The following is a 22649-nucleotide window of genomic DNA, read 5'->3' as shown; positions in this document are numbered from 1 at the left end:
ACGTTCCTATTATGGTGAGTTGCAATTATGACCTAAAGAAATCCCATATTCCATAATTGGAACACACCATAACAGGAACGTATAGCCATAAGTGGTACATCTACCCTAAGTGAGTAATTTTGATTGGCTACATTTCTAAAACGCAAACTAGAGAACAATGCGCATATGGGGCTGACCCACGTAGGGGGAGGGGAAGGGTCTAAATCCTCTCATAAACTGTCCACGTGGTATATGGACATGGACAGCCCCTATCTCAATCAAGATGATTTCAAATACTCTTTATTTACGTGTTTTTACACGATTTTTTTTTTCGTCTCTATTTTTGATCGCGTGATCTCAATTTTCAACCAAATTTAAGACAACTTGGTCATTAAAAAAAATAGAAAAATCTGGTGATATTAAAAATACAGTACCCATACGCGTTAAAACAGAATTTAGTGTAAACAAAACTGTGTAAAAAACGTATTAAAAATTACGTATTATTTCAAAAAATCTCAACCACGCATTCAAATTGGGAATAACGCACCCCTCGATTGAACGTAGTTCAACGCAATAATTGAACTCCATTAAATTGAATCTAAATGATGGCCTGTGAGATTCTATACAGAAAAATAGCATTTCTAACCAACTCAGAAAAATAAGCTTATGATTTTAATATTGAAATGGCCGAAATCAATAATGTAAGTAAAATTTTATTATATGTAAGGATCATAAACTGTTATTGCACATCTTCACAATTGCTCGAAATGTTATAATTTTGGGATTAACTTTGAGCTCATAAATATTCATACATTCACCAAACCAGGTTCTCCAAACATCTAAAACTAAATCTCGCCCATCTCCCCCCCCAGATTCACATTTTCGGTAACATAAATTCCCAAGTGGACATCTCCCATACAACATAATTGAAATGCTACTCACTTGCAAATCTGGGATCACTGGCCGTTGAGCCGTACCATCCGGCGGCCGAGTTGCGCATATCGGTGTAGTGGCCGGCCAGCGAGAGGTTATCGGTTGGACCGCAATAGCTCTGCACGCCCGGACTGTGGTACAGTGGACCCATTGCGTACGGGTTGGCCATACTGCTGGCTGCGGCCGCTGCCGACACCGACACTGTGTTGGAACCGAGGGCACTGGGCGAGTTTACGCTGCTCCCGCCGCTGGAATTGGATCTACGCGTTAGTGTGTCGTTGGATCAGGTGATCGTTTGGATGATGCATTTAGAAGAAGAAATGGTGGATGAGCAAGGTAGATACAGTTTAAGCAAGCGATCAGGGGTGAGAGGTGTTATGGGGAAGTTAAGGTGCCGTAGAGTTATGATGCTAACCTATATGGGGACGGTGGGTTGGCGCTGAGTTCCAGCTTGCGGTACTCTTCGATTGGACTCAGGATGTCGGTGACGCTAAAAGGCGTCGAATGGCTGTGTAGAGAATTGTGCTGAAGGTTCTGCAGGTGCTGTAGACTGGTCAAATGGTGATGATGATGGTTTCCTTTCGGCGACAAGCTCATAACCAGATCCACTCCATTTAAATCGGGTAACAGTCCATGCTCTTGCTCTGAATCTTCTGGATACACTCCAGATACACTGGAAAGTGTGGTGGACATGTACCGTGCGTAATTGATCAACACTGGAGCACACTGGCAATCACTGGGTTTGCTACTCTACGGGTACGCTTTTCACCAACGATAATAGTATATACACTGTATTTTTGTTTTGTTTTAAAGAGTTATCTACACACTTTCACTGTCGGGTCATGTCTCAAATGGTTCCTAATCGTTTTCGGAAGTCATCAGGTTCAAGCTTGGGAAGTTCTGGAGTCACGAGCACTTCACTGAAGGACCGACCTTGACTTGGTAATCCTTGAATCTGGGGCAACTGCTCAGACGCTGACTGAGAGCATGTTTCAGGAAACATAAAACAAGCAAACACTGGTCACGAGTACTCTTGCTCTCTCCGCGCAAAAGTATCAATCAAGGATCCTACCGTGATAATAAATGGACAAATACATCAGGAACCGCACACTCACTACGAAGAGTTACGATAATTCAGCACTTGAACTTAAGTCTCCCACTCGAGAAAGTCCCCCGCGCGTGTGACGACCGGGTCGCTCTTTGACTTGGCAATTGCAATCTAGTGGCAATAATAACAATAAATAACCGATTGATGGATGATAATGGACCACTCTTTGGGGCACTGCACAACGACACGCGCGCGCGACACTAAACACGAGACCAACTCGATTCACGGCGTTTCACGATAACTCAAGACCCGCCGAGAACGGCACAGAACACACTCCACACAGCAGAAGCTCAGAGCCCGGGTACCTGGGTTTGTAACAACACACTCCGCCACACTGTGAGAGAGCGCGAAAATACTCCACTCGACACGGATCCGTCAAATGTATTAAGAGGTCTACAATATACTGACGAGTATGCTTTTTACCATTGCATCTGATAGCCCTCTAGAAACTCTATGCCGTGCACTTGAAGGGAAGTGAAGAAAAACACAAGCTACTGCTGCTCATTCCTGTATCGCTCGATATCGCGCCTGCTCGCTCTTACCCAAGTGCTCTTACGTTGCGAAAGAAAGCGCGCATCATTCAGAGGCCATCTCAACCAGATGATTTACGACTTCAAACCAATACTATCGCACACAGGACTCATTCCACAGCGTTGCATCTTTTCCGGCGTTCATTGATCATTAACTCCCTATTTCATTCTCACCCCAGCTTCCGCGAACCTGAAGCATCCATTGCGTTTGAACTCACGCACACTGTTCATATTGGGCCACGCCCACCGTGCCATCAGTTGTCCCGTTCCATCTTCCATCCACTGATTCTCCGTCTCTCTCAGCCATTGATCATTTACTTGCACTAACGCACGCTCGCTCTGCTCACCAAGGAACCCACACAACCAAGCATTCGCTCCCGCATATGCTACGAGTTCTCATTTTTCTCTCTCGCCACTCTTATTAACCATCCGATTGGTTTTCGAGTGCCCTTATCAAGACACTCGAGAGGCGTGTCTTTTCAATGACAACTATCCAACCAAAAATTGTTATTGTGTTTTGTGTTCGCTCTTTTCTCTGTTCTGTGTAGGCTCTCTGAAACCCACCCCCGCATTCCCGCCCCCTTGGACCGATGCTGTGCTGCGATGCAGCATAGGAAGCGCGATTGTCTTGAGCGTCTGCACCGGCTTGAGATCTCCATCCTGCTCACTCGCTTGCGCCATGAGTGGGTTTTCTGTGTGATCTCAATGATGATTCGATTTATGCGACTGTGAAGAGTGAAATATGTGTGCAGTAACAATTTTTCAAGAGTGTGTAAGTGGAGTAATACAATAAAGCTCTCCCCCGTCATCGTCGTTGTCACACAGTTTGGCTGAATAGCATATAGTGAGCAGGCGCGAGTCGAGCCGAGCTACGAGTAGGTGCGAGTAAGAAGAAGCTTATTTTGCAATTGCTTGCGCTCACTCGTCTCTATTGTTTTCCTTTCTTTGACGCGATACCGTTTGAGAGCAGAAAGTAGAAAATAAAGCATTTTTTTTTGCGGAGCGCTGCTACTGCAAACGAGTCAAGAGGTCGATTTATTGATTTTCCAGGCATCCGGGCAGTAGCAGGAAGAGGCACCGGCACTCTTTTCAGTGCTAATATTTTAATTACAATTTCATACAACTTGTCTAATGGAATTTCTCACAGCTGTTGGATAACCTCATAAGAAGACGACGACGGTGCACGTTGAGGAACCACTTCGCACTCTCGGAGCCATCAGGTCACCACTAGCGTGTCCGTTCGCCCGTCGGTTGGTCCAGCGGTGAAAGTGAAAAAGGATACTCAAGTGGACTCTTCACACGCGAGGCTCATTCACATTATTACGGACATGGATACTGAAGAAGCACTGACGGAAGGGTGCAAAGCAGGAAGTGGTGAGCGCGACCACAGGCCAGTAATGAGCACCATCGGAGCAACGAAAGGTACACAAGTTAGTTTCAACAGCGTCAGCACAAAAAAGACTTTAGAACCACTCGGCCACTGGCGAATACACCGGGATCCTCCTCCCACAAGTCCATCCTCTTCCTTTCATCACTTCTCTGCTTGTCCATGTCCACGCTGGGTAATAGGAATTCTCCTCGCATTGTACCGTCGCCTTCAACGTCGTCGTCATCGTCGTCGTCGTCGTGCCATGGCCGGAACTCGTTGCCACGCTCTGCTCTGGACTGGTGGTGATGATGATGATGATTATGGTGGGCATCCATGGTTGCCATTGAGCGCGCAAAGATGGAAGGAAGCACGGATGACTGGCGATCAAGCAATGAGATATGAACGAAAACTAGGTGTCAATAAAGTACGCTTCAGCGCGGTCTAGCGAGCTTTGGAGTGGCCACTCTTTTTCGTCGACCAGTGGACGTAGAGCCAAAGCTAAGCGAGAGACTGAGACAGAGAAACACAGAGCCATGAAGTTGAATCTTTTTTGTTACGCCTTTACATCTTTAGCTGAACGGAGTAGGTACACCGCGTCCCGTTGCCCGTGGATACTCTTCACTGAAACACTGACTGACGATGTGATGGTTGGTTTTGCTTCTACCTACCTTGCTACTTACCTGAAAGTGTATGCAGGAGTTTTTCAATTTTTTAATAATGGCTTTATTATGGGAGGTTTAGCGGCGCTTCGTTTTTCAGCGAATGAAGCCTCGAGGATGTACTACATTTGGATATTAGTATCATTCTTTTGTGAATTCGGTGCGCAGTTCTTGAAACTTTGCGTTCAAATTTGTTGAAATCGGTCGGCTCCATTGAGGTTGACTGGGTGGAGTATTGAGTGGCACTGTCTGCTATGGTGGGAGGAGGGGGCGTTGTTTTTTGTGTTTCACTTATAGTGGCACCTGCACTAAACCGAAGCGCGCGAAGCGATTTCCGGCGTCATTAGCGATATTGCGATGTCAGCGAGAAACGATGCTACGATTTTTAGTCTAACGGACCCTACGTAGGATTAGAAATTTGTGGCACCAGAATTTCAGTGCAGTATCCTTTCGGTAATCCGATTCTCTTTAAAACAGCATCTTCTTAACCTCACTCTCGATAATCCGACGATGAGAAACCTAAACCGCGTGGTTTCGTGAACCGATACGGTTCACTACGGCTTTTGAGGCATAGTTCTAATTGCTTCGCCAAGTTAGTGTTGGAGCATTTGTCATGTGAATGAACATCGAAATTATGAATAAAATATTCATTATGGTGAACCGTTTCGAAATTTATCGCGGGTAGTCCTCCTATCGAAGCCTGCTCCCTTTTAGGAGAAAGATCGAATAAAGGAACATTCATAAATGACGTAGAATTTGAGGAGGAAGAGGGGGGTGTAAGAAGCTGTGACCGGCTATGTATAGCAAAACTCGCTTCGATAGGAAAGAGCAGCAACCAGATTTAAATAAAATGCTCCATTTGCTAAATAAAAGCATTTTAAGATTGCACTCGCATACCTCCCCGTGAAAAATTCTGAAACCATCATCACTCTCATAGTTCTTCTATTCTCCACGAGTGTCAACTTTGATTTGCCAATAGGCTCCTTTAATGCACCATAAATGTAGAGTGCGCTAGTCGATTTTGAGAGAAAACTTTCATCCTATCAGTTTGTTTACATCATAATGACAATTTTCAAAGCTCAAAATAGTGCATATTCGTTTGCACATAAAGGGTGATAGGGTCAAAATTTGGTCAAGGGAAAACGCGTGTAAATCGGTGAAATCGTTTATTTAAAAAATCAAATTAAATTTCTTTTTCAAGTTCAATTAGTATAAAATTCAGGAAAAATATTCAGTTAGGCTTCCGCTTTTCCAAATCCGAATTGCCGGGCCTTACGCTTGACCCCTGCCATCAGATTTTGTACAGCCACCTTGTCCACCTTCTTCGCCGCAGAAAGCCAGTTTGCCTTGAACTGCTGCTCGCCCTTAGCAGTTTTATTGGTCTTCTTTAGGTTCCGCTTGACAATAGCCCAGTATTTCTCAATTGGGCGGAGCTCTGGCGTGTTGGGAGGGTTCTTGTCCTTGGGAACCACCTGCACGTTGTTGGCGGCGTACCACTCCATGGCCTTTTTACCGTAATGGCAAGATGCCAAATCCGGCCAAAACAGTACGGAACAACCGTGTTTCTTCAGGAAAGGCAGCAGACGTTTATTCAAACACTCTTTCACGTAAATTTCTTGGTTGACAGTCCCGGAAGCTATGAAAATGCTGCTTTTCAAGCCACAGGTACAGATGGCTTGCCAAACCAGATATTTCTTTGCGAACTTTGACAGTTCCATGTGCTTGAAAACATCTGCTACCTTTCCCCTTCCTTTTGCCGTATAAAACTCCTGTCCCGGAAGCTGCTTGTAGTCGGCTTTGACGTAGGTTTCGTCGTCCATTACCACGCAGTCAAACTTCGTCAGCATCGTTGTGTACAGCCTCCGGGATCGCGCTTTGGCCGTCGTATTTTGTTTATCATCGCGATTTGGAGTCACTACCTTCTTGTAAGTCGATAGTCCGGCTCGTTTTTTGGCTCGATGCACGGTTGTAGACGATACACCCAGCTTATTTGCGGCATCTCGGAGAGAGAGGTTAGGGTTTCGCTTGAAACTACCGGCAACACTCTTTGTCGTCTCAGCGGCTTTCGGTTTTCGATTTCCCCCCGATCCAGACTTCCTGGTTGTCGACAAACGTTCCCCAAACACTTTAATTACATTTGTAACGGTTGATTTGGCAACTTTTAGCGATTTTGCCAACTTTGCGTGCGAGTAGCTCGGATTTTCGCGATGCGCGAGCAAAATTTTGATACGCTGCTCTTCTTGCTTGGACGGCATTTTGACAACTGAAGAGTGAATTCCAAAATCAAAATAGGAGCAACGTTCTACACACACACACCTTCAAAATGAGGGGTGTTCAGGTTTTTTAAATGCAAAATTGAAAGAAATACGTCTAGTTGATATTGACCAAATTTTGACCGTATCACCCTTTATTAAAATTTACTAACGCCTGGACTGTTCGCATCTCTACCTCATCATTGCCGAATTTGAGAGGATATGGATAATCGCTACTCCACCGCTTCGGGCGAAAAGCGATTTCGCCGCATCTAGATCGAGATAATGGATAATGAGAAAGGAAAGAGGAGGAAGGAAAGAGGAGGAAGGAAAGAAGGAGATCAAGCAGTGGATTTTGGATGCCCGACCAGTGAAGACGTCAAGGACCGTGTAAAATCTGGAGTATTTTTCTAGTGCGGAAAATTAAAGGTCTTTGAGACCGACCGCGAGTGTATTCCGCCGCGTTTGTGACCTCGGTGAAGAACACGATCAGCGAGTTTCTCCTGGTACCGAACCAGCCGTGTTACAAGGCCAGCAGTTGCCACTTTATACCCGCTGCGTGGTAGCCGCGTTTTACCGGCAGGCGCCAGCTGCTTCAAGTTTTAAACGAACGGACGCCTTCTGAGTATCCTCGTGGTTCCGGGTCAGACAGTGCGGCTACCCCACGTATTCCGGAACATTGAACCCGTTCCCAGCCACGCCAGTCAAGTTTAGAGCATCCGGCGGGACAGAACAGAAGCATCCCCGCGTCGTAGGTTGGGTGAACACGTGACTACGATACGCCTCCGGTTCCACCGGCCAAGATCAAGTGCCCCAAGGTTTTTTGAGGACGGAGAACCACATCCCGGCCGCGTGAGAAGTGCAGGAGAACGGTACAACGACACGACGAAGACCCTTCCATCATCCTGATCTCCGACGTACGAGACGGGCTAGCCAGTAGGGTGCTTCATTCTGAAAAAAGTGATGAATTTCTGATGGGCCACCCTCCAGTTCGATTCATAGCCCCAAAATATGAACCTGTGCAAAAATTGGTAAAGATTGATGAAGGTTTAGAGGTCGCGCCAATGATTTGAAATTTGTATGGGAATTACTATGGAAGAATTTAAAAAATCGCTTATATCGCTATAATTTTGCTTCTACTTGTCCAAATGTCGAAAAAATTTAGTATGTTATTGCTATGGCAATAAACAAAAAGCCTACAGTTGCTACGCTCAGTTTTGCAGCGTATCAAGAATTATAAAAATGTGAAAAAATGGCAAAATAGGGTAAATTGACAGATGAATATGTACAAGGCAACAACGCAAATTTCATCGCAACAACAACAGGCTTGTTGATCATTGTCATGACAACCACATATTTTTTTTTTCAACGTTTGGACAACTACAACCAAAGTTAGAGCAATGTAAACGAAAATCAATAATTTCCCATACTAATTCACCAAAATCTCCATACAAAATCCAAATCATTGGCGCGACCTCTAAACCTTCATCAATCTTTACCATTTTTTGCACAGGTTCATATTTTGGGGCTATGAATCGAACTGGAGGGTGGCCTATCAAAAATTCATCACTTTTTTCAAAATGAAACACCCTACTAGCCAGTGGCCAACGAGACCCCCTTACTATCGTTGTACCACACGCGTTCGGTTTGGTGAAACGGACGTTTCTGAGGCAGAAGTACAGTGAGGTCCGGAGGGTTCGCCCCCGCTTATTGTTACTGATGCCGATGAGTTTCCCATCCGTCTGCGGGCTAAGGTAGAGAGACAGCACCTAACCTCGAACAGCTCTACTCTTCCTTCCAAGCCCCTGCAGGGCAACAGGTATGAAACAGAACCCTCCTTCCTATCTCTCCGCATGTAACCAAGGGCCCCAACGTTGCAGATCGGCCGCACCGGTACCATCCCATTTATGTGATATGTCCCTCAATAAAATTTAAGAAAATGATATCTATTTTGTATGTTATTCTTTTCCAACTACACGAGCCCATGCATGTCGACTTAGGAAACTGTGTTGTCCACTTCGCTTTAGTGTTGGGTTGTGAGTCCTCCGAATAAGTGGATGAGCCGCCCTAGAGACAGGTAAGAGTACCAGTGAGCTAGCCGTTTCTTACATTTCTGAGTGTATAGTACGTTCAGACTACAGAGTTATAACATGTTATAGCGCTATCTTGATGGTGGTTCCTGTGTTAAAATTATTTGACAACCGTTATAACATGTTATAACTCTCCAGTCTGGACAGCGTTTAAAGCTACTGAAAATAATCTAAATCTCGCCTAACTTTTCAAGGGGTCCTATCTAACATTTCACTCTTTTCGAGAAAAACGAGGTTGAAGATTGACAAAATCTTTTTTGATACTATTTTAAACCAAATCAACTTTTGAAATTTTAAAGACCTTTAATAGGCCTTTTTAACAGAAACTAAACGATCGATTCAACCTCTGGTGGTGAATAGGAGAACGTCAAAAAGAGTGTTGTGAGCATAAATTTTTCCTTGAAACATAGGAAGCGGAACACTTTTTTACTTTTCGTGATAAATTGATTCATTTAAGATGCTGCAAAACTTAATCTACAGTTGAAAAATTTAATTCTGTTACGTTTTTGAAAAGATCCTACTGGTGTTCAGCAATATTTTTGTTGCGAAAAATGGAAAATTAGAAAAGTGCCTTAGTGGTTATGATCTTCCGGATTTCTTGTGTGTGAATAGTTAAGGTGCAAATCAGTTCAGATTTGTGGAAAATCGTACAATAAGACAATTAACGATAGAAATTGGCAAGATGTTGAGTTAAAAAAGTGCTTTAATTTGCGTTGTGAAAACAGTTATTCTGATGTAAACAAACGGTTTGGTTTACGTTTCTTCTCGAACTCGCGTGGCGCGCTCTACGTTGATGGTAAATTAAAAAGGCGTATAGGAAGTGGAAAATGTTTTCACCTTTTCTGATTAATTTATCCATAATAAGCCATTTTACGAGACGTTTTGATGACAGTTCCTAGCGGGCCGCTCGTGGCATTGTTATTGTTTACGTCTGATATTTTTGTTTTGATTCTCTACACGGCCAACAAAAGTAACTCACGAGTGTATGGGCTTGCCACGGATTTACCCAAAAGTAGGCAAGCTAAACACACTCCGTGAGTCACTTTTGATGGCCGTGTAGTTGCGAATGAAGATATTCGGCCCGCAGGTAAATGTCAAAATTAGTAAACAGAATAAAATCAGCTGACTCGATCTGTCTCGTAAAATGCCTTATCATCGACATGGAATATTTTGTATTCTGTATCGATTTTGCAGCGATTCGGCTGGTGCTTTCACATATTTTTGTTAAGAAAAGTGAAGATTTATATAAATGTCCCAGCGCAGCTGCAGCGGTTATGATCTTCCGGATTTTTAATGTGGTGTTATTTGAGCTGTAAATCCGTTCAAATAAGTGAAAAATAATAAAGAAAGAACCCTCCCGATGGAAATATGCAAGATATACATAAAAATATGCGTTAATTTGATATGTAAAAATTGTAATTTTGATGTAAACAAACGGTTTGGTTGACGTTTCCTATCATAATCACCTAGCGCATATAGTGGTGTATTGGCAAATCAAAGTTGGCACTCGTGGAGAATAGAAGAACTATGAGAGTGATGATGGTTTTAAAATTTTACACGGTGAGGTATACGAGTGCAATCTTAAAAAGCTTTTATTTTGCAAATGGAACATTTTATTTAAATCTGGTTGATGCTATGTTAGTAGAAAACTTAAGGACTACTCAATAGACAAATAATACAGAAAAATTAATTTCTTTTCAGATTTTTAGGTGTACACATAGATTTGAGCTTTTCTACCACTGTAGCAGCAACCAGATTTAAATAAAATGTTCCATTTGCAAAATAAAAGCATTTTAAGATTGCATTCGTATACTTTCCCGTGGAAAATTTTGAAACCATCATCACTGTTATAGTTCTTCTATTCTCAATCCAATTGACATTAATCTGAATGTGTGTGTGTGCATAATGTTCTTAGGTACAAATGTTACAATGTGCATTTATAAACTCGATTTGTTTACTTTGTTACTTAGGACCTTTTGAAAAGTTAGGCGAGAAATGTTCTCGGGAAAAACTCTGCTGGAAACATTACTTGTTTATTGTCTAATTTAAAATTGTAGTTTTTGTAGAGTGTCCTTCAAAATTAATTTATTTTTGTTGTCATTAATTTATATAATAAACTTCAAGCGAAATAACTTAACAGAGCCGAGGATTCTTGTTTACTATACAATATATCTTAAAACTATAGTCAACCGGTGAACACTCGTGTTTATTTCAGTTACCGTGGGGACGTAATTTGTGATTAGCCCCGGTCCCTTTCAAATTGTATCATTATTTATGTACGGTCCTTATATTTGAAATGACGTTTCACTTTCATCTAGTGATGGCCGATTTTCATTCGAATAATCGATTAATCGATTAACGAACCAAACAGTAAAATATTTGTAATCAGTTATATCATGCCGATATAAGCATTTACTTCTGCAGAGGATCATCACCGATCGTTTCAAACAAGTTTTGCACTCTCATTGGTGGAAAAATGACAGCACAGCGAACAAAAAATAATCGATTAGTTGTTAATCGAATAATCAAAAAAATGGGACATCTCTGATTTTGGTGTGATTGTGTTGATAAAAAAGCGCCCAAAATTTCATCTGTACCGAGGGGGCAGCAAAACCACAAAATTACCTTGCATACTGGGGGTATTCATTGGATGAAAGGGACCGTGAAAGAGGACACTAAAATTGAAAGTTTTTCTTCCGACCGTTTCATCACAGACAAACAGACATAACTCTCGCAAGTTTTTTATCGAACAAGCATTTAACGGTCCATTTAAAAGTATCGTAGTTGGTAGCACCGCCACCTGTGGCGCGCATACTCAATTCCCTTGCATTTGACGTTTACACACTAGCGCCATCTGTTCAGCGTACTACCCACCACAGTGTATTCAACAGATGGCGGTAATGTTTAGCGACGATGTTTTACAGTGAAAAATATTCAATGTGTTATGTCTGTTTGTCTGTGGTTTCATCTTAGTATTCATCTTTGCTATAGTCAAAAGGTACAATACAATAAACAGTTTATCTTCCGCTATAAAATAAGTCCCCTCCATTAGAACGGGAGCCGTTTCCAGTAAAGAGCCTGAATTTATAAAGAGACATCTTATCAATTTGACCTGTCTGCTCGATTGGAATGACTTTTCCTATGACTTTGACAGACAATCGATTGTTCCAATTTTGACATGTCGCCTCTTTATAAATTTAGGCTCTTTAGTTTCCAGTGGTTTCATTGTATGGCAGTATCGCTAACGGGGGGCAGAGTGCTTCCATTGTAATGGACGCAAAACGTGGTCAGCACTCACACACTCATCACGAAACGGTTGCTTTCCCAAGTCGACGATGCATCGACCGAAAAAACTGCTGATGAAAAACAATGAGGAAGACCACACAATAGAGATTACTAAAGTGTGATTAGGTCAGTGATTTTTTTTCATCAGGAAAATTTTCCGCTATGAAGTTTTTTTTTTCCTGATGAAAAAAACGTAGTGCAGCGTTCACTAGGCTGTCGACAAAAGCACGTCACTCTCGATGTATGCGACGCGATCGTCTGTTTTCTAGGGCAGCAACCATTGTGTGGTCCTCCTCATTGTTTCTCATCAGCAGTTGTTTCTCATCAGCAGTTCTTTCGGACGATGCGTCGTCGACTTTGGAAAGCAACCGTTTAGTGATAAGTGTATGAGTGCTGACCACATTTTGCGTCCATTGCTGCAATGGAAGCGCTCTGGATGGCGTAACTGCCGTACAATGAAACCACTGGAAGGCTCCAGTTCTGACGGGGGAGGCTTTTTGGATAGCGGAAGTTAAAGTGTTTATTGTGTTGTATCTTTTAACTATAGTTTTAAGATGTATTGTAATATAGTGACGGTTCTGTAAAGTTAATTCGTTTGAGCCTTATCAAATAAATTTTGTTTCAGAGTAAGTACAATTCAACTATTAAAATGGTTTTAGAGACGCGCAGTGATTATATTTTTATTTTAGAAGTCGGTAACAATAGACATTTGAGAAGGTAATCTTACTAAGGTTACCTTCTCGAATGTCTGTTGTCATCGAGTTATAATGTCATCAACGTTTGTACAGCTCAGTATTCGAGGTTCAATTATGAGGCCATCAAACATGAATTATATACCGCAGGCATCTGAATATGAAGTCCTGCAGATTTTGATGGTATTTCGCATGCAAAATTTTACGTTGAAACTGAAAAGTCGGTTTTTGATGCGTTGATGTCGGGAGCACCTCCCGCACTCCCACTCGACACCAGTAGTTCTTTGTATGTTTTTTTAACGGATACTTGTAGATGATAAGCTTGCATGAGATATGCATATTTTGTAGCCAGATCATTAAGGATTTTCCCCAACAACAAGCTGCGTTCCAGTTGATCCAATTCGCAACCTTTTCCAAAATCAAAACGAAACAGATTGACCCCAAACGGCTTCTCCGCGTAATTTCGACCATATTTCCCATAAATTTAGGAGAACAAAAAGAAATACCATTTCCTAACAGACCAGCTGTCGATTTGTGACCAGTCGAAGGGGAGGAAAAACTCCACTCGCTTCTGCAGCCCACTTAACTCATATAGTACGTAATGGTCCACATGCTGCTGACTGATTTTTTTTTCTCTCTGCACAATAAGTCCGACCCATTCGTTATTCGAGCGCGCAGCTAGAAAGCCGATTGAAAATCGAGATTAGCGCACTTGAAAATCGAGGATTTTTTTTTTCCACTACGTGCCATTGTTCTCCACTGAAGTGGCCTGTCCCCTTCCTGTAAAATGTAGTACAATTTCAACGCAACGACTGAATCAGCCTTGCGTTTGGCTCCGCTGAAAATATGTTACAAACTGCAGTCATGCTTCCACCATGCTGGTTTCTCAACATCAAACACGACAAGGCGACAGCTGAAGGCAGTTTAGTATTCAAAATGTCTGATTTTTGCTCAACGGCCAAGCTATGTACCTATCACCAGATCAGACACAACAGCAGGACATCTCTATACGTACGTACCTACTGCTTAAACGCATTTAAATTCATTTAACACCCAAGTACAACGATGTCAACAAAAGCGATTACATGCCACATTTGAAGTGCAATCCGGGGCAACAAGATATATATGTATGTACGATGAGAGAGATCCGACAGTGATTAATGGCATCGTTAAAGGATTTGTAAAGATTTGCCTGCCGTCAATGAATGGGATGTTTGGATGGTCGAAGATGGGACGCAAACTGATAGTGGTGTGGGATGTATGGTGAAAGGTAAATAGGAAACAACAACGAATGATTTGTTGATCGGGATACAAGATTTAGAATGCAATAAACTCTTGAATTGTGTAGAGGTATCGTGTGCAGAAAGTAAGAACAAGAACAGAGAAGCTGTTGTTTCATTGGTCTGCCCCAATAGCTAGTAACTTTTGGATTGTTGAGACCGGATTTGCAAATCGAAATTCCGAAGCACGGTAATTGATGTAAATTAAATTTTTTAGAGCCTAAATGTTAGTGATACAGTTGTCATTCTTGTCTTTATCGCGTAAGGTAAGGTAATTGTAAGGTCCCGATCTTTAAACCCTTCAGAGAGTAGGAACACCCTGCAAGGGTGCCCCCTTTGTCAGTCAAAAACGGATTCATTCGCAACAAAATCAAGCAATAACACCGATCATGACCATGCATCATAATCCTAGTCTTAACCTAAGAGGAAGAGGTGACAATTGGCTTCTTCCTCTTTTATTTATATCTCTATCTCTATCTCTATCTATCTCTATCTCTATCTTACGCACATGAAATCGTCCAATCAGGAGCTGGTTCACGTTTGACAGAAAAGTGGTTCATTTTCGCCCCCGTATTGTCACCTCTTCCCTTAGGTCTTAACCACTTCAAATTAGAGAACAGTGAATAAAAGATTAGGAGTCACGTAGATAAAAAAAATAACTAGGGGAAATGGTAATGTTGGCCTACATGTCCCTAATTTGGGCCCATACATAAATTCAGCAATCGACTAAATTTTCAATAGCGACCAAAAATATCTATTAGTACCGTCCTAATGACGCGTTCATCTAGATAAAATTGATAAATAGCAGACTTTTAGCGATGGGCCCAAATTAGGGACATGTAGGCCGACATTACCTACCTTTCCCCTACCTAACCAATTTTTTCCTCGTTTCAAGGTCATCCTCGGTGGCTTGTCTTGCCTCAGAAAATCCCGGCGCGACGCCGACTGGGATTGAACCCAGGCCTGCTGGGGTGAGAGGTAATCACGCTTACCACTACACCACCGGCACCACTAAGTAAGTACAAATGGAAGCAGATTAAATAAAATATCTTTCCCTAAATGATTCGCACAGCTCTGTTACAGGATCCACTACCACTACCCAGCATCTCGTCGGGGTCCATGAAAGTATCATATTTTCCGCAAAGATAATTTAACTACCTAAAACTTCTTCTCATATGCCATTTTGATAAGATCAATAGTTTTCAAGTTACGATTTTTTGAAAAAAAAAAATAATCCATTTTTTAATACGCCCTTTTTAAAAGTTACTCTGGAGGAAAAAATCATATTTAAATGAAAAATGCAACCATTAGTAGCAGCGAACACGTGAGAAATGTTTCATTCAAATCGGAAACACTCATGTCCAACCGGTTTGCGTTTTGGGCTGGAAATGCTCATCCATGTGGGCATGCTCATGGTCATCTTCACCATCGAAAGGCAGTGCGGTGACGTTGACAGTCCCGTCTGGCTGGAGAAGATATAGAAGGTTCGCAGGAGGTGATTTTGGATAAATTGAACTATGACGAATTGATTTCCTGCGTCATCCATTCCGTCTCCAGTAGCTCCTTGATGGTGATCCGAGTTTTGGGATTCTTGTCCAAAATCGAAAGCAACACTCTCCAATTCTTCGCTGATTTCTTACGGCATGATCAGTTCGGATTGCAGGAATTCCTTCAACGTCCACGTATAGGTTCCTGGGGTGAATGTGCTGTCAAATCAGCCTACTGATCATTCTTGTATGAAATTGGTTCCAAACGTAAACAAACCCTGTAGGTTTCTTATGGCTTGTTTACGTTTGGAACCAGTTATGCGTAAAGCCCTACAGTAAAAGCACAAACGAAGTGACAGACGGAGCGGCTCGAAAACTTTGGTGACGCACCTGCTATTGCAATTTTTCAGTGTACCACATGGCAACACCACTACTACTGGATTGTACAACATGGCAACACTAAATGTACTAGAATGTTTTGGTTCTATCTCTTTCACTCTACTCTAAACTGAAATGCATAAAAAAATAACAAAATGATACACTCTTTGCACACTGTCAAAGATCATATTGCACACAAAATCAACTATGTTCAAATCAAAACAAAAATACTAGCCCATCTGGTGGCTGATGACACAAGCTTCTAAGAAAATTCTATTACAGCGAACCACATTATTTTAATTGATTTCTTCGCCAGTTAGTCGTCTGTCACTTCGTTTGTGGTAAAAGTATGGACGTCTGTCAAAAGTTGTTCCAATCGAACCGTTAAAATGCACTGCTTTGCTCGATTGGAACAGCTTTTTTTCAGTTTTGTGGTGACAGTCGTCCATACTTTTACTGTAGGGCTTTATTTGTGCGAGGTACACTAAAAAAAATTACAAAACGAAACAAGAATAAATTTTAAGCATTCTACGATTAACCAATATATATACATTATTCCGATTAAAATTTGCTAAGTCCGAATTAGGTTCTGCAGCGTGACGTCACAAATGAACTCAGTGTTAAACGGCTGAACCTTTTTGACAGTTCAGTGGTACTGTTTACAAGCACTTAGTCGTTTTTTCGAAAAAAAAAATTTCTAAAGTTTCTGAATTTTAACTTGAAAATTGTCGAGGAACAGCGCGTTGCAAGGATATTGCTCGTGAACATTGCAGAAATGCTGTGTACATCTCACTGCAGTCTGAAAAATTATCGAGAAAATCCACCCAACAAAAAATCGGCTAAGTCCACGTAAACAGTACCACTAAACTGTCATCAGATTGAGGTTAACCCCGACGGTGCAAAACCTAATAAAGACGGAGAATTTATTCTGTGTATATACCAAGTGCCAAACTCGTCCGAAATCAGAGAAAAAATATAACAAGTCAACTAGCAACAGCAACGTAACCGGCAACAAAGTGATCCGGAATCTAACCGGAGCATGAGCGCATTGGTGGCCATGTATCCCAGCTTCACCGAGATGGACAGTGGGATAGATCTTATTCGAGCCTATTTGCATATGGTGGGATATGGAGAAAAGTTTTTTTTCGACTGACGGCTCTATTCGAAGCGTGACACATGGAAGTTGTGCTATTCGGTCCAGAATGTTCAGGACAAACAAGATTTCTATTAAGCATCAGCAGAAGTTTATCTCTGATAGGTTTCGGTAAGTTTTATGAATGAGTGTCTGTTGTGGTAAGGTAATTGAGATGATTTTTTGATTTCGTAGGTCCAACGCATCCACGATTAATGCACCTCGCAGTCCTTAGCTCCACGGTAGAAGGCGAGAACATATTGAAGTTCACCGTGTAACAGAACCTTTACATCTTCCCTTGGTATTGATCTCAACAAGGATCTCAAGCTACGTTCAGGCCAGGCCGTGGTGGAATTTCTGTAGATTCGTCAATCTGTGCTGGGAGTTGTGATTGATTAGTTTATTGGTTCACTCTAAAGAAACTGTTATGTTATGATGTAACCAGTTGGTTACAATCCGTGGATTTTCGTTTGTATGAGTTGTTGTTGTTTGGAAAATTCACGTATTTTAATTTAAAAGACAGAAGGCAACACACAGGAGCGAGAGGGCTAGTACCGCTGCAAAAACACTCGAACGATACTAAAGGGAGGACAATTAAGCTAAAAATGGAGAATGATCGGCAAAAGGCATGCGAGTGGCCATGTTGTAAAAGAAAAAAACCTTCTAATTGGCAGTAGTAATCAGGCCTCCGTGTAGACCGGTATTGTGAAGTGTAGTGCATATATAACACAACCCCCCCCCCCCCCCTTGTGGGGTTTGGGCTGGAAAGCCTACCTCCGTTCAGGACTTCTTGTGCTTTTGTACAACATGTACACTAGGGTGTTTCATTTTGAAAAAAGTGATGAATTTTTGATAGGCCACCCTCCAGTTCGATTCATAGCCCCAAAATATGAACCTGTGCAAAAAATGGTAAAGATTGATGAAGGTTTAGAGGTCGCGCCAATGATTTGGATTTTGTATGGAGATTTTGGTGAATTAGTATGGGAAATTATTGATTTTCGTTTACATTGCTCTAACTTTGGTTGTAGTTGTCCAAACGTTGAAAAAAAAAAAAATATGTGGTTGTCATGACAATGATCAACAAGCCTGTTGTTGTTGCGATGAAATTGGCGTTGTTGCCTTGTACATATTCATCTGTCAATTTACCCTATTTTGCCATTTTTTCACATTTTTATAATTCTTGATACGCTGCAAAACTGAGCGTAGCAACTGTAGGCTTTTTGTTTATTGCCATAGCAATAACATACTAAATTTTTTCGACATTTGGACAAGTAGAAGCAAAGTTATAGCGATATAAGCGATTTTTTAAATTCTTCCATAGTAATTCCCATACAAATTTCAAATCATTGGCGCGACCTCTAAACCTTCATCAATCTTTACCAATTTTTGCACAGGTTCATATTTTGGGGCTATGAATCGAACTGGAGGGTGGCCCATCAGAAATTCATCACTTTTTTCAGAATGAAGCACCCTAATGTACACCTCGTATCGTAAGCAAAACGGTTTTACACGGCTCGGCTCGGAAGTCAAGATGGCTTCCGAGCCTAATAGTAAATGATCCTCGATCGTCCGTCAGGGACGATTCCCTCAGGCCGGTGGCCTTAATTGCCAAGGAGGGTCCCGTCTCGGCTCGACCAAGGTGGCCATGCCACGGTCAGCAGATTTAGTCAACGACGGAAGACGCCTGCCAGCCAAACGAGCCAGCAACGCCTGCTGAGCCGTATGTGGCTGATGAACGCCACCAGATCCGCCATTCTCCCAAAGCGACAACAACACTGTCTGCAGCCCGCGCCGCAAGTTTCCGGCCACACGGTAGTGCAGGAGCAGCCGTGTGGGCCAACGCCAGCGTCGCGACGCCGAAGAAGAATCTGCTGCAACAGTGAGTACCGTAACATTTTAAACCATCGCATACACGCCACATATATGTGAAAACCCACACCCACACGCCACAGAAAAGGGCAAATAAAAGTGTTAGAAAATGTGAATCTTCCTGTGTTTCATACTTTGTCCGCGTAGCCCCTCCGAATACCCAGTAACATGCCGGCCCTGCGACACAGTTCAGGGGTCTCATGCTATTGAGCTAGTTACCCGGGAGTGTCTGGTCATGCCATAGTCACAATGAATAAACTATTCTTCATAACTAGCTTTTATTTTATATGTAAACAAAAATTAAGATCACGCACTAAAAAAGAAGCCATAAAAGCATTCTGAATAAATCGTACGTATGCATTTCAGGTATATTTCTATTTTATGCTATGTCACGTATAAACCATTTTTATACTAAAAGAGCATTCTCTCTCTTTATATCAAGCTATGCGTCGGTCAGGAGAGTTGCGATTTAGGCCCTTTTCTCGCCAACCGAGGGTCGCCCACGCAAACCAGCAATATCATCGGGAAGGGGAAAGTGTCCCCTACCCGGTGATGTTAAAGGTTTCCGTTCGTGTCATATGGGTGGCGAGAAAAGGGCATAATAAGGTTTGTTTACAAAAAGCTTGTTTGCCCTTTTCACATGTTGTTCTGGATTTACGTTCATTGTTTTCAAAACAAAAGAAGCACTCCTAGCGAATCCCCTTTTTCTACGTTTATCCGTAGGACGAAGAAAATCTAATGGTGTTCCAATGCGTTAGGACGGAATTGAAACTTGTAGAACGAATTTAGAATCAAGAAGCAGTATTAGATTTTCTACCTGCGACTAAAAATCTCCTGAATAAAGAGACAAAAAAAAAAGAATTAGATTTTAAACAATATCTCAACAATTTGTGACTCTTTATCCTATTCAACGGTACGTATGGAAAGGTGCATAAATTTAGAAGTCATCTTTGACAGAAATATTCCATTTTTTGATCAAACCCGTTCAAAAAAGAGAGGTAAAGCGCGGATTGTGCTTAGTAGGACTGAAATTGGATCTATTTGTTTATTCCGTATCCAAAACAAAACTCGATTGTATACTTTAAAAAAAGAAAAAGAAAAGTAAACTAGATTTTTCATCGATACATGGAGATATATTTTGTACCCGACATATCAATGATCGAGATATTCGCTCTATCAAGATTGTGGTAAAATCCAACCGGTATTATCCCATCAAACATGTTTAACTGTTTCGATGTCGACATAAGAGTTAATCAACACGACACTTAGAAAACGTTTTTCAGATCAACCCAATAAACTCGGTATTAAAAGATAATCCGAGTTATAGCTTACCACCAATAAAGTACAAACTGTATTGGAACCTAGAGGGGAGATAAGAAGAAATACTGAGATATATAACAACAAGAAATGGAGAGTTGACTGTAGCTGTATTAGAATATAAGACCAACCATTGAAAGGCCTCATCTCCATTTTGTAAACAAACCTTGTAAGGCCATTTTCTCGCGAACCGAAACCTACATTCGCAAACCTAAAACACAATCGGGTAGAGAAGAATTTCCCCTACCTGTTCATTTTGTTCGTTTCCGTTCGCGAATTCAGTTGTATTTCTATCAAGTGAGCTGTGCTTTCTTCCGTTCATAAAGTTGATCGTTCAAAGCACGTGTTGGGAATTCGACGTGACCGTGATGTGTTTACCGTCGGAACAAACGAAAAACCTGTCAGTTAACATGGATGCTGAATCTTCCAACAATGAGGGTAATCTTCGATAGATGAGTATAGAATCAAATAATGGATTTCTCCATATTCCACAGAAGTCACACGCTTGCAGCAGTTGCTGGACGAAAGCACCCAAAAGCTAGAGGAACATCGTACCGACTACGAACATAACCTCAAACAGTACTACTCGATGAAAGCCCAGGAATCTATGGTGGAACTGCAATTCGAAAGTTGGAAGCAACTGTACAGGAAGCAAGAAGTCCAACTTGCCGATAAATACAGTCAAATGCGCGATGCCAAACTAAGCATTTGGCGAGATCGAGAGGAGTTTTGCGATTTCTCCTCCCATTTTGCCAAACATTTCTCAATGGATCGTTGTCTGATTCAGCTGAAACGTGCCGCGAACGCTGATGACAGTCCGGTTGCGAAGAGTTCGAAAAACTTGGACATAGTTTATGACCCAGATGAGGATCTACATTCTTTGAAGATGGCAGAGATCGAAGAGGAAATTGAAAAACTCAAACAGAAGGAAGTCGAACTAAACAACGCAGAACGAGAGTTGATCCCCGATGAGGATACTGTTCGACGATTGCAGGAGACACTTAATAATTCCGTTAGCTGCTTGGAGGACACCGGAGCAGAAATCAGAACTTTCGAAGGCAGGGATAAGGATCCGGTAGGCATAGTAAGAGACAGCGAAGTGAAATCTATTCTAAAAAGACCATCGTTCTTGACCAAGGAAATTGAACGGAAAAAGGTTCGATTTGAATAGTTTTTTTTTTTATAATAACTAGAACTTGCAAAAGTTTATATTTAATTGATATTTAGCTATATTCTACCAATCAACTGTTGATGTTACATCAATCAGAAATACAATAACCATTCGTGCGCTATCGATGCACGAAAACTAAACCGAACTGTTTACGAATTCGACCACTGACGGCAAATAGACAATATTTCCTTCGCTATTTGCTACTGTTTGTGTTTGTCCAGCACTTGAATGTTAATTACTTTTTTCCCTGCCAAATTATTTCTAAACACGCTCACCAGGTTTGCCATTTGTGTTGTCGTTCATTGCTACTTCTCTATTTATGGAAGGGAGTGTAGGAGGAGGTATAACAAACACAGGCGGGTAATAAAAATGATATTTTTCAAATTAATATTAAAATAGTACGGCCAACCCCTGTTTCGATTTGCTGAAACGTGCGCGTAATTGGGATTTCGATCAGACGTTCGCCCCATCCCCCGGCCAGCCATCAGCCAATGTAGAAGAAGCACCAACCAACATTTCCCCCTTTTGCTACTCTCACTAGGTAGGTACCTATTAGTTCGTTTTTCACGTGAAAGTCAGCTTTGGCGTATTCAAGTAGTTTGTTATTTTTGCTACATTCCAATATTTACCCTTGAAACAATGGCGGCGGCAGCTTCGACAGCATGACGACGCAGTGCTCGTATCGGTAGTCGGAACGCGATTGTTTGTCTTTTTAGCGCTGATGATCACATGATGATGACGACGACGGGGAAAACGCAATAACGCATCGTCGACGGAGTGTGACTCTGCCCCTGAAGGCATGGGGAAGCTGTAGGAATACCCGCTTCGGCATCGTTGTCGATGCGTCGGTGGCGAACTGGATTGGTTATGTAGTTATGTTGGAATTTTCAGTTATTTGGAAAACATTGAAATATGATTCCCTAATTTTTTGGAAGGTCATGAAGATTGCCTAATGCCGGATTTGTTTTTGATTCAGTTCCAACCTGGATCGGGGATCAAGATTGTGTCTGTCTGTTTTCTGACAAACGTTTGATCGTTTGTTTTTAAAACATACCCCAGGTTCAGGTTTTCACTGACAAAAAGTTCGGTTTCGCACTGGCTTGGACCTGGTTCTGTCC

The 22649-nt window shown here is 41.9% G+C and overlaps 2 protein-coding genes across 3 annotated transcripts in view; one reads left to right on the top strand and one right to left on the bottom strand.

Moving 5' to 3' along the window:
• LOC135706940 (homeobox protein Nkx-2.1) overlaps positions 1 to 2450 on the bottom strand; it is a 122009-nt gene extending 119559 nt beyond the window's left edge. The window contains exons 1-2 of one of the 2 annotated variants that reach the window (XM_065228628.1): positions 1328 to 2450; positions 922 to 1160 (exon numbers count right to left, since the gene is read on the bottom strand). In XM_065228628.1, coding sequence (XP_065084700.1) covers positions 922 to 1160; positions 1328 to 1605 — 517 coding nt within the window. In that variant the 5' untranslated portion in view covers positions 1606 to 2450. The remainder of the gene's footprint in view (positions 1 to 921; positions 1161 to 1327) is intronic. The other variant, XM_065228629.1, reaches the window with a different exon arrangement.
• An 18192-nt stretch (positions 2451 to 20642) lies between these two features.
• On the top strand, positions 20643 to 21531 carry LOC135706954 (uncharacterized). The gene is made up of 2 exons (XM_065228643.1): positions 20643 to 20798; positions 20855 to 21531. Exons 1-2 carry the CDS (start codon positions 20729 to 20731, stop codon positions 21529 to 21531), a joined length of 747 nt encoding a protein of 248 aa, XP_065084715.1. The 5' UTR covers positions 20643 to 20728.
• Positions 21532 to 22649: the final 1118 nt, after the last annotated feature.

Source organism: Ochlerotatus camptorhynchus, unplaced genomic scaffold (assembly GCF_037179485.1).
Source record: "Ochlerotatus camptorhynchus isolate MF236.1 unplaced genomic scaffold, CSIRO-AGI_Acam_v1.1 ptg000298l, whole genome shotgun sequence".
Classification (NCBI taxonomy): domain Eukaryota; kingdom Metazoa; phylum Arthropoda; class Insecta; order Diptera; family Culicidae; genus Ochlerotatus; species Ochlerotatus camptorhynchus.
This window is presented reverse-complemented; position numbering and strand designations above follow the sequence as displayed.